The 13,268-nt window shown below is 38.9% G+C and overlaps 1 protein-coding gene across 1 annotated transcript; it reads right to left on the bottom strand.

Moving 5' to 3' along the window:
- Nucleotides 1-11,375: 11,375 nt before the first annotated feature.
- Nucleotides 11,376-12,326, bottom strand: LOC136158195 (olfactory receptor 6E1-like). Its single transcript, XM_065919967.1, has one exon. It carries the CDS (start codon nt 12,312-12,314, stop codon nt 11,376-11,378), a length of 939 nt encoding a protein of 312 aa, XP_065776039.1. The 5' UTR covers nt 12,315-12,326.
- Nucleotides 12,327-13,268: the final 942 nt, after the last annotated feature.

Raw genomic sequence — 13,268 nt, 5'->3', positions numbered from 1 at the left:
CATGCTCGCAGGTAAGAGATATGGGGAATGACAGTAGTTCATAAGTTTAGCCAAATAGCAACACAGTATTCTAGAACTTGGTACTTGCCTCCTACTCACTCTTACACTGAAGCTCAATGTACATTCTTCTCTTCAGTCCTCTTAATAAAACACTTTTCCTAAGATAATAGTGTTTGACTCTAGCATCTCAATACTAAACTGAAGGTCTGCAGTGTGGAGTGTGTGTGTGTGTGTGACTAACCTGCGTTGGGCCAAGTTCTCTGAAGTGATGCTTATGCAACCAAACTGCTCACCTCAGAACGACACTCAAGGTGTCTCTGCTTCTGTCCCAGTTACAGCAGTCCCTGTTACAGTTCACCGCTGTTCCTGACACAGGCATGCACAGGTGTTTTCATGGGGAACAGGGCATTCTCCTCCTGGAGTTATTCTCTTCCAAAAAATCAAGAGATCTCTCTGGGATAGGAAAAAGGATTGAAAAGGAAACACATTGGTCACAACCTGTTATCTTCAAATGGGGTGACTATACATCTCATGCTCCCAGTGTTTCTGGTTGACAGAGCCCTGATTCCAGAGGCAGAATTTTTCATACCACAAAGGTTCTTCTCAACTTTGGTCTCAGAAACCCCAGAAAAGAGCAGACAGAATAAAGCAATCACAGTCCACTGGCCCCATCCTTGGTGAAAATTTGGTTCTGGGACTACTTAAGGTTCTGATGAAAGTTCAGACTCCCCAGTTGGTAATAGCCTAGCCTAACATGCAAAATTGTTGTCCACTTGCTATACCAACTAATAGGAACAGACAGTTTCTTCTGAGTTCAGCCCTGAGAGCTGCTGAGATGAGTCTTCTTCTACTGAAGCACACCATTGTGGTAATCCATCTGCTCCTAGACACATACTGCTCTATGCTCCTCCATCATATGCTCACCTTTCCACGTGGAGAAGCATCCTTGTCCCACTGTATTGCAGCCACATGCTTCTAACATGCACATCTGAGGCCTCTGTAATAGTTTTCCCAGATGACAGCGTTTAGTCACCAAACAGGATGTACCCAGCCAATGAGCAGAGAGTGCAGGCTTCCAGACTGCATGAGGAATTGAAAGGACATAGACAGAAAGCAAAGACAGGACTGAGGGAAGCTAATTGATCACTGTTGAAAACAAGCGTCACTAGCACACCTTTATATTTCTCTTCCCATTGTCTGCATTGTGATTGGCTCCCAGATGTCCGTGTTGTTTTCTGCTAAGGTCTGTCCAAGAAATTATATGATGATTTCCCAAGGGATCCTAAAATCCCAATTGGAATGTCTCTACCTGTTTGAGGTAAAAGTCCAGGTTAAAATTGTCTATATGGGTTGTGTGCACTGAAGCCAGAGCACTGGGGTTTAAGAATAAAGTATATCATGCAGAAGGGATGGATCACATGCTCGATATTGTCAGGCTTTGGGGAAGACACAGGATTCTGAGGAAGGAGATGAAAAGCCACCATCCTCACTCAATCATTTTTCGTGTCTCCACCAACATTATGATTCTTTTCATCAGATATTTATGTCTGGAGAATATTTTTGTTGCCTTCTTCAATCTCTTTGAAAAAGGAGAAAGAAAAATTTCTTCCTCCTCAGGGCAGAAAAGGGAATGTTAGGTGGTTTCTTTAACATACTCACATGGCCAGCCACTCTCTTTTCAAATGAAAGCTGTAAACTGGATGCCAGACTTCTTCAAAACACAAGGAAGTTTGAGACATGACTCCCAGTGAGGAGAAGCTGTTGCCATAGCAACCACCCTTTGGAAACCTGCTTCTCCTCCTGGGGTGTCTCAGCTGGGCTGCTGACACAGGAGTTACCCACTTTTCTTTGGCCTCTAGCTCCCCACTGAGAACCAGGTGGCTAACCACCCAGAGTCTATTTTCTGGCAACACTGGGGCATACAGTAGCTGTCTGGAGATCTGTCTGAATATCTCCTCGCTAATCTTCAAAGTCAAGGCAAATTTCATAGAAATTTTCGGGAGCTTTTATGTGTGCCCCACCTTCCCCAGTGGCTCAGTTGGTAAAGAAGTTGCCTGTCAATATGAGAGACCTGGGTCTGATCTCTGGGTCAGGAAGATTCCCTGGAGAAGGAAATGTAAACCCACACTAGGATTCTTAAGGGGAGAATCCCATGTACAGAGGAGCCTGGAGGGTTACAGTCCAAACGCTTGCAAAGAGTCGGACATGACAGAGCAATTAAGCACACATATGTTATCTCTTATATGTGGACTCAAAATGAAACAGCCTCATGAATATAAGACAAACAAACCAAAAAAAAAAAAAAAGACTCACAGATATAGAAAACAAACTAGTAGTTTCCAGTGGAGAGAGGGAAGTGGGGAGCGGCAAGACAGGGGTTGAGGACAAGAGGCACACACTACTATATATAAAATAAATAAGCCTCAGTGATGCATTGTACAACAAGGAAAATATAGCCAAAATAACTATAAATGGAGTAGAATATTTAAAAATGTGACCCACTAGGACTTCCTTGGTGTTCCAGTGGTTAAGAATCCTCTTGCCAATACAGGGGCACAGGTTAGATCCCGGGACTTGGGAGATCTCACATACCTTGGAGAACTAAGGCTGTGCGCTGAAAATACTGACGCCCACATGCCTAGAACCTCTGGTCTGCAGCAAGAGAAGCCACCACAATAAGAAACCCAAACACCACAATGCAGAGTAGCCCCCACCTGCCACAGCTAGAGATAGCCTGCACACAGCAAGGACGACCAGTATAGCCAAAAATAAAAATGAATAAACAAAATTAAAAGAAAATTACTTTTTTAAAAATGAAAATCACTGTGTTGTACCTCTGAAATTGTATACTATTGTATTCCAACTCTACTGTAATGAAAATAAATAAAAACTAAAATTAAAAAAGAACTTTAAATATTTTAATTCTGAAACCTTGTTTGACCCATTTAAAAGCTCTAAAAATTTTACTGTCTATGCCTTAAAATTTTCTATGTACAAAATTATGGCATCTGTGAATAAGATAATCTTTTTCCTCTTTTCCAATCTGAAGGTCTTTTATTTATTTTTGCTCTTGTAACAACCTCTAGGACAGTGTTAAATAGAGACATCCTCTTCTTTTTGATAGGAAGAAGTGTTCAGTCTTTCCTTGTCAAGGATACTATTATTCAGTGATTTTTAATATATACACTTCATCGGGTTGAGGAATTTCCCTTTTGTATTTAGCTTTCCAAATGTTTTTGTCACGATAAGTTTCAGTTCAGTTCAGTCTCTCAGTCGTGTCGACTCTGCGACCCCGTGGACTGCTGCACACCAGGCTTCCCTGTCCATCATGAACTCCTGGAGCTTGCTCAAACCTACGTCCATCGAGTCAGTGATGCCATCCAACCATCTCGTCCTCTGTCGTCCCCTTCTCCTCCTGTCTTCAATCTTTCCCAGCATCAGGGTCTTTTCCAAAGAGTCAGCTCTTCACATCAGGTGGCCAAAGTATCGGAGTTTCAGCTTCAGCAGCAGTCCTTCCAATGAATATTCAGGACTGATTTCCTTTAGGACTGACTGGCTTGATCTCCTTTAAGTCCAAGGGACACTCAAGAGTCCTCTCCAACACCACAGTTCAAAAGTATCAAATCTTCACTTTGTCAAATGGTTTTTCTGCATCTATTGTGATCATCATGTGTTTGATGTCCTTTGTTTTATTAATATGGTGTATACTCTTGATTTATATTTATATGTTAAAGTACCCTCACATTTATGGGATAAACTGCACTTGGTGATTGTATCTTATCCTTTGTAATATGTTCCTGATTTAGGTTTGTCAGCATTATCTTGGTTATTCTTATGCACCTCTTTTCATCAGAGAAATCCATGTGTAGTTTTGTTTTCTTTTCTTTTTTTTTTAGTTTTCTTTTCTTATGATACTTTCATTTAGTCTTTTTTTTTTTTTATTAGTTGGAGGCTAATTACTTCACAACATTTCAGTGGGTTTTGTCATACATTGATATGAATCAGCCATAGAGTTACACGTATTCCCCATCCCGATCCCCCCTCCCACCTCCCTCTCCACCCGATTCCTCTGGGTCTTCCCAGCCCACCAGGCCCAAGCACTTGACTCATGCATCCCACCTGGGCTGGTGATCTGTTTCACCATAGATAATATACACGCTGTTCTTTCAAATCATCCCACCCTCACCTTCTCTCACAGAGTTCAAAAGTCTGTTCTGTACATCTGTGTCTCTTTTTCTGTTTTGCATATAGAGTTATCATTACTATCTTTCTAAATTCTGTATATATGTGTTAGTATACTGTAATGGTCTTTATCTTTCTGGCTTACTTCACTCTGCATAATGGGCTCCAGTTTCATCCATCTCATTAGAACTGATTCAAATGAATTCTTTTTAACAGCTGAGTAATATTCCATGGTGTATATGTACCACAACTTCCTTATCCATTCGTCTGCTGATGGGCATCTAGGTTGCTTCCATGTCATGGCTATTATAAACAGTGCTGCGATGAACATTGGGGTGCACGTGTCTCTTTCAGATTTGGTTTCCTCAGTGTGTATGCCCAGAAGTGGGATTGCTGGGTCATATAGCAGTTCTACTTCCAGTTTTTTAAGGAATCTTCACATTGTTCTCCATAGTGGCTGTACTAGTTTGCATTCCCACCGGCAGTGTAAGAGGGTTCCCTTTTCTCCACACCCTCTCCAGCATTTATTGCTTGTGGACTTTTGGATAGCAGCCATCCTGACTGGCGTGTAATGGTACCTCATTGTGGTTTTGATTTGCATTTCTGTGATAATGAGTGATGTTGAGCATCTTTTCATGTGTTTGTTAGCCATCTGTATGTCTTCTTTGGAGAAATGTCTGTTTAGTTCTTTGGCCCATTTTTTGATTGGGTCATTTATTTTTCTGGAATTGAGCTGCAGGAGTTGCTTGTATATTTTTGAGATTAATCCTTTGTCTGTTTCCTCATTTGCTATTATTTTCTCCCACTCTGAGGACTGTCTTTTCACCTTACTTATAGTTTCCTTTGTTGTGCAAAAGCTTTTAAGTTTCATTAGGTCCCATTTTTTTATTTTGGCTTTTATTTCCAATATTCTGGGAGGTGTGTCATAGAAGATCTTGCTGTGATTTATGTCGGAGAGGGTTTTGCCTATGTTCTCCTCTAGGAGTTTTATAGTTTCTGGTCTTACATTTACATCTTTAATCCATTTTGAGTTTATTTTTGTGTATGATGTTAGAAAGTGTTCTAGTTTCATTATTTTACAAGTGGTTGACCAGTTTTCCCAGCACCACTTTTTAAAGAGGTTGTCTTTTTTCCATTGTATATCCTTGCCTCCTTTGTCAAAGATAAGGTGTCCATAGGGTCGTGGATTTATATCTGGGCTTTCTATTCTGTTCCATTGATCTATATTTCTGTCTTTGTGCCAGTACCATACTGTCTTGATGACTGTGGCTTTGTAGTAGAGTTTGAAGTCAGGCAGGTTGATTCCTCCAGTTCCATTTTTGTTTCTCAAGATTACTTTGGCTATTTGAGGTTTTTTGTATTTCCATACAAATTGTGAAATTATTTGTTCTAGTTCTGTGAAAAATACTTAACAAAATTCTAGCAAACAGAATCGAACAACATATTAAAAAAATCATACACCAGGACCAAGTGGGCTTTATCCCAGGAATGCAAGGATTCTTTAATATTCGCAAATCAATCAACATAATACACCACATTAACAAATTGAAAGATAAAAACCATATGATTATCTCAATAGATGCAGAGAAAGCCTTTGACAAAATTCAACACTCATTTATGATTAAAACTCTCCAGAAAGCAGGAATAGAAGGAACATACCTCAACATAATAAAAGCTATATATGACAAACCCACAGCAAGCATCACCCTCAATGGTGAAAAATTGAGAGCATTTCTCCTGAAATCAGGAACAAGACAAGGATGCCCACTCTCACCACTGCTATTCAACATAGTGTTGGAAGTTTTGGCCACAGCAATCAGAGCAGAAAAAGAAATAAAAGTAATCCAGATAGGAAAAGAAGAAGTGAAACTCTCGCTGTTTGCAGATGACATGATCCTCTACATAGAAAACCCTAAAAAGTCTGCCAGAAAATTACTAGAGCTAATCAATGAATATAGTAAAGTTGCGGGATATAAAATTAACACACAGAAATCCCTTGCATTCCTATATATTAACAATGAAAAAACAGAAAGAGAAATTAAGGAAACAATACCATTCACCATTGCAACAAAAAGAATAAAATACTTAGGAGTATATCTACCTAAAGAAACAAAAGACCTATACATAGAAAACTATAAAACACTGATGAAAGAAATCAAAGAGGACACAAATAGATGGAGAAACATACCGTGTTCAGGGATTGGAAGAATCAATATTGTCAAAATGGCTATTCTACCCAGAGCAATCTATGGATTCAATGCAATCCCTATCATTTAGTTTTGATATTAGGGTAATACTGATCTCATGGAAAGAGCAGAAAAGTGAACATTTCACTTATATTTTTAGAAGTTTGTGAATAATTGGAGCTTATTCTTCTTTAAATGTTTCACAAAAATCATTAGTAAAGACATCTCTTCCTGAGCTTATTTGTGGGAAGTTTCTAACAGGTTTTTCAATTGTTATTTACTTATTTGTATTTATTCTTTCTTCTTGAGTTACTTTGTGATTTCCCATAATTTTTTTTTTCAAATCATTGATATCTCTGATTCTCATCCCTCTCTTGGACCGAGGCAAAAATTGAAAAACTTCTCTTCTTTTTCTGTTGAAAGTCTTTCTTAGTATCATGGAAATTGCTGCTCTTTAGGGCTTAGTTAGAGAAGGACATGGCAACCCACTCCAGGGCTCTTGTCTGGGGAATCCCATGGACAGAGGAGCCTGGCGAGCTACAGTCCATGGGGTCGCAGAGAGTCGGACACGACTGAGTGACCTAAGCACAGGGTTTTGCTGTCTAAACAAGTCACCTGATGTGGCCAAACTCATTGCCCAACCGATTTGTTTCACGCAACGCTGGTTTTAGTTAATAACACCATTAGTTGATCAATCAAATTGAAGTCACATACTCAGCTAGATGTATTTCACAGAACTTGAACTTTGTTCTGCTTTTTTTTCTCTCTAAAATAATAAAATGTCATTTTGAACTGATGAAGTGGAAATTTTTTAACTGGAGAGGTTTCTATCTTTGTTTCAACTTAAAATTCTATATTCAGATAACAGCCTCAAAGATCCCAGAATAACAAATACCTGTGTTTTTGTGAACTTGGGGCTTTCTAACACATGAGGATGCCAAAGTTTTATTACTGTGAAAGTCTTGGCTAACAGGGCTCATACACAGAAAACACAGTTTAAACTCATCATACTCATGACTTAAAGTTACTGATAGAACTCCTGAACATATTCCTTCTGACCTATTCTGGTCCATATGGGCTGGGTCAAAGCAAACCAGTCTTAGGGAAGGAGACTGTGAGTCCCCAACCAACACAGCACCTCATAATCAGGAGGGAACCCCCAACTCTCAATTTCTTCTAAGAAGTAAAGTGTCACTTCCTGCAGTTCTTTCCCCTGGGTCAGTAGTGTGTAGTAGGCAAATATACTAGCTCTCAGTTTCTCCCTAGATATAGAAGGAATTTCTTTTTCTTTGGGATGGCTTTGGTCATTGACTCCTGCACAATGTTATGGACCTCTGTCCATAGTTCTTCAAGCACCCTGTCTACCAGATATAATCCCTTGAATCTATTTATCACATCCATTGTAAAATCATAAGGAATTTGATTTAGGTCATACCTGAATGGCCAAGAAGTTTTCCCTACTTTCTTCAATTTGATCCTGAATTTTGCAATAAGGAGCTGATCATCTGACCCACAGCCAGCTACAGATCTGGTTTTTACTGACTGAACAGAGCTTCTCCATCTTTAGCTGCAAAGAATATAATCAATCTGAATATAATATAAAGAATATAATCAACTGGTATGGACCTATGAAAGACAGAAGAGATTAAGAAGAGATGGAAAGAATAAAGAGAAGAACTATACAAAACAGATCTTAATGACTGGGATAACCATGATGGTATGATGAGTCATTAGAGCCAGACATCCTGGAACGTGAAGTCAAGTGGACCTTAGGAAGTATTGCTACAAACAAAGCTAGTGGAGGTGATGGAATTCCAGCTGAGCTATTTCAAATCCTAAAAGATGATGCTGTGAAAGTGCTGCACTCAATATGCCAGCAAATTTGGAAAACTCAGCAGTGATCAGATGACTGGAAAAGGTCAGGTTTTATTCCAATCCCAAAGAAGAGCAGTGCAAAAGAACGATCAAATTTCCAGACAATTGTGCTCATTTCACATGCAAGCAAGGTTATACTCAAAATCCTTCAAGCTAGGCTTTGGTAGTACATGAATGGAGAACTTCCAGATGTACAAGCTGGCTTTAGAAAAGTTAAAGGAACCAGAGATCAAATTGCCAACATTTGTTGGATCATAGAGAAAGCAAGGGAATTCCAGAAAAACATCTACTTCTGCTTCTAGATTACGCTAAAGCCTTTGACTCTGTGGATCACAACAAACTGTGAAAAATTCTTACAGTGATGGGAATACCAGACCACCTTAGCTGTCTCCAGACAAACCTGTATGCAGGTTAAGAAGCAATAGTTAGAACCAGACATGGAACAATGGACTGTAACAAGATTGGGAAAGGAATATGAACAAGGCTGTTTATCATTGCCCTGTTTATTTACTTAATATGCAGAGTATATCATGTAAAATGTCAGGTTTGATGAATCACAAGCTGCAATCAAGATTGCTGGAAGAAATATCAACAACCTCAGATGTGCAGATAATGCCACTCTAATGGCAGAAAGTGAAGAGGCACTAAAGAACCTCTTGATGAGGATGAAAGAGAAGAGTGAAAAACTTGGCTTAAAAGACAATATTAAAAATGCTAAGATCATGGCAATGTGGTTCCATCACTTCATGGCAAATAGAAGTGGAAAATATAGAAGTAGTGACAGATTTTATTTTGGGGGGCTCCAAAATGACTGCAGACAGTGACTACAGTAATGAAATTCAAAGACACATGCTCCTTGGAAGGAAAGCTATGACAAACATAAACAGCATGTTAAAAAGCAAAGACCACTTTACTGACAAAGGTCTGTATATTCAAAGCCATGGTTTTCCCAGCAATCATGTATGGATGTGACATTTGGCCCATGAAGAAGGCTGAGCACTGAAGAACTGATGCTTTTGAATTATAGTGTTGAAGAAGACTCTTGAGAGCCTTGGACTGCAAGGACTGCAACCAATCCTAAAGGAAATCAACCCAGAATATTCACTGGAAAGACTGATGCTAAAGCTGATGCTCCAATCCTTTGGCCACCTGATGCAATGAGACAACTCATTGGAAAAGACCCTGATGCTGAAAAAGGTTGAAGGGAAAAGGAGAAGAGGGCAACAGAGGAGCAGATGGTTAGAGAGCATCACTGAGGCAATGGCAATGAGTTTGAGCAAACTCTGGGAGACAGTGAAGGAAACGGAAGCCTAGTGTGCTGCAGTCCATGGAGTTGCAGAGTAAGACACAGCTTATCAACTGAACAACTACAAATACAAGAAATTAGACAACATTTCCAGCACCCCAACTTTTCCAGTTGATACATGAGGGTTTGGCTTCTGTCGGGGCTGAGATACTAGAGCTTGACAAAACTTAGTCTCTTGATACACACTAACAGCAAAGACAGTGGCTCGTATGAGCACAAGGTTTGGCTCATTTTGGTTGACTGGTGCTGTCCATCTCCTGCATTAGCCTGGACTAGGACTCCAGGACTCCAGGCTGTGAAGATTGGCTCTTTTATCTAATACACAAAACCAAAACAGAGGACTCTCAGACTTCCCAAATTTTGTCAGGTTCAAAAATTATTCATTTAATTTCTATTTTGGAAAGGAGAGAGACAAAGGCAGAGATGTCCTTAGGAAACCATAATTCCTAGGATAACTTATTATTAAATCACTCCCAAACATAAAAATCTATCACCGAGTACCATCAACAATGTAAAATTCTTCCTATTAAGATTATCTCTTAAATTACAAGCAATTTTCAATCAAGCTAAAAGGGAAATACACTCATACCAGACATAGTAAATATCAAATGCACGTTATGCACATGCAGTTGTTAGATGTGACAGGACCTATGTCCCATTAGGGCCAATTATCTTCAGGTGGGAGCCACTTCCTCAATGAACCTTCAAACACAGTAAATGAGTTCATTTTGATCCCCTTTTTTTATTTTTCATGCACTCATTTTACTTTCATATTTTTCTAATTATAAGTTCAATTAGTTTTTGCTCCATAAAATGTCAACCACATTTAGCTTAACATGGAGGACACTGGCAACTCCGACACCTAAGATCACACTAAGGTGAAAATACCTCTTAGATGGGAGGAAGGAATTTGCTACTGGGATCACCTAACTTTGAGCAAATTTGTTGGTTCCAGGACCTGGCAACATCAATTACAGGGGGGAAAAAAAAACTACAAATTTTAGAGTTTTATAGTTTGTTTATATTTCAAGAAATAATTAATAAAGAAAACTTTATTGAAAACATTTGATACATCTGGAAGATGATACACTGAAAGAGCCCATATAAACATCTGGAGTTCCACTGAGCTGTTTGTACAGAAAAACCAATAGACCCAAGGAAGAACTAGTGAGAATAAAACTGATTCATTCACATAAGTAGATTCAAATAGTGAAACACCATTAAGTTGTACTATGACTTTATATAATTTTCAGAAATAATTTGTTTCTGGAATTTCACACATTAAATATCAAATGGTAAAGAAGGGTTTCTATTTATTTTTTCTGAAGTATCATAAACATCAAGCCTAAAAATGCATCATGGTCAAAAATTATAAAATCTGGCAACATTTTCAATTTTACATTAATGACTTTGTATATTATGACTTTTATAGAATAGTTGGCTCCATAAATATTATTTGAATTTAATTTACTTAAATTTACTTAATTTACTTAATTTGAATTTAATTTACTTAAGACTTATAAAAATAAGTAGAAAAGGAAGATAGCTTTAGCAGAATATAGAGAACAAATGAAATTTCGAATTTAATTTACTTAAGACTTATAAAAATAAGTAGAAAAGTTAAGGAAGATAGCTTTAGCAGAATATAAAGAACAAATGAAATTTCCAACTAGAAGAAGGAACTGAATTGCCAAATAAGACACTACCCATCCAGCTAAAAGTAGCACAAGCTAGATTGCCATACGGAGAGCTTCTCAAGAATAGATTTTGCCAATGGTGGGAACTTGACCTAGAGGATCAAGCCCATCCGCTTAGCCTCCAAAGCTCTATTTCTGCAACCTCATCCCAGACAGTGTGTCCCTCAGAGCCTGGTGGACCTGCTTGTTCCGTAGAGTATAAATGACAGGGTTCAGCAGCGGGGTCACCACCGTGTTCACAAGGGCAGCCTCCCTGTTGGAGTCCAGCCTGTTCCCCTGCTTTGGTTTCAGGTAAATAAACACACAGCTGCCGTACATCAGAGAGAGGACAATGAGGTGAGAGGAGCAGGTGGAGAAGGCTTTCTGCCGCTCCTTGGCTGATGGCAGTCGCAGGATTGTCACTACTATGTTGCTGTATACAATGATGGTTACAATGAGGGATAGTAGAATGACAAATGAAGTAACAAAGAAGAAATAGATTTCCACAGATCTGGTGTCAGAGCAGGAGAGATGAATTAAGGAGCCAAGGTCACAGAAGAAATGAGAAAGGACATTAGGGCCACAGAACAATAACTGGGACACCTTGAGCATCAGACAAGTGATTAAGATGAAGGACAAAGTATAGCACAAGAAAATCAGAAGGAAACTAACCCTCAGGTTCATGATGGATGCATAGTGCAGAGGCTTGCAAAGGGCCAGATAGCGATCCAATGACATCACTGCCATGAGAAAGAAAATCACTGCACCAAGAAATAAAAAGAAGAAGGCCTGTGTGAGACAAGCAGAAAAGGGAATTGTTTGCCTTCCTGAAAGGAAGATGGACAGCAGTTTAGGAATAACTGTGGTGATGAAACAGCATTCGCTGAAGGAGAAAGCGCTCAGTAAAACATACATCGGCGTCTGGAGGCGATGGTCAGCCCAGGTGATGATGATTATGACCATGTTTCCCACAATAGAGGCCAGGTATGCCAGCAGGTGCACCAGGAAGAGGAGGTTCCCCAAGTGCTGGACGGCAGGAAACGCCTCCAGGATGAACTCCTGGATGCTTGTCTCATTTTTTACCTCCATTGTTATCTCTGTTTCCCTGTTTGTCATCATTCTCTGCCTAACCTGTGGAATGGAGAATACTATCACTGAAGAATAGAGAATTTAAATGATAGTGACTTTTAAAAAACAAAAATGGAATCAAAATCACTACTTTAATGTACAGTTGTGAATGAGGGATCATTTTATATTTTGAAAGTATTTTATAATAAATGACATTTACTATTATAACATAATATAAATCATAATACTTATTAAATTGTTAAATTAAAGATTTGTTTTTATTTTTTATAATAATTTTTAATTCATCACTTAACTTTTTTGGAAAAGAATATCTGAGAAAAATAGACCATAAGGTAAGTAATCCAAAAGGTAAACAACACAAAATGAAAATGACTGTTTGCAGACACATACACAAGTAACAGTTAGCAATGAATGCTGTCATCATGGAGAAAATACATCTCATGGGCTCACAGTGTTCATTTCTATGCTTCAGGTATGACATGCAATGTAGGAAGACTCCTATGCACTGATTAGCCCTTTGGAAATGCAAAGTGTGAAAGAGCAGTTTTCTTATTACCATATTCCTAATCAGTTATTTTCCTGAAGTCTTTTCAGCCTGAGCTCTTTCTTTCAAGACCCCAATGTGACCAGTAACGGTAGTATATTATAGTAGCATAACCACACAGTCTGTTGGTTTAAGAGAGACCAAACCTACCGTTGGGGGGGGAAATGTTTTCATGACGAGCTGTCCTGTCAGTGAGCTCACTTTTAATGGGTGATCAGATTCCCTCACAGTCTACCTACCTGGCAGAATGGTAGTGTTTCATTCTGCTATTCAATCATTTCATAGATTACTCTTCAATGTGCCTTTTTCTGGGAATAGTTTTTTCCATTGGAGGTACTTGGTGTGGCAGATTTAAACCTGTATTTCCATTGCAACCCCTAGAGGAACACTCTTCTTTATTTAAGAAAATG

Source organism: Muntiacus reevesi, chromosome 2, assembly GCF_963930625.1.
Source record: "Muntiacus reevesi chromosome 2, mMunRee1.1, whole genome shotgun sequence".
NCBI classification, from domain to species: Eukaryota; Metazoa; Chordata; class Mammalia; order Artiodactyla; family Cervidae; genus Muntiacus; species Muntiacus reevesi.
The sequence above is the reverse complement of the archived record's forward strand: the minus strand, read 5'-3'. Positions and strand labels throughout refer to the sequence as shown.

Coding starts and splice junctions, on each gene's coding strand:
- LOC136158195 (XM_065919967.1), bottom strand. CDS start 12,314: ATGGAGGTAAAAAATGAGACAAGCATCCAGGAGTTCATCCTGGAGGCG.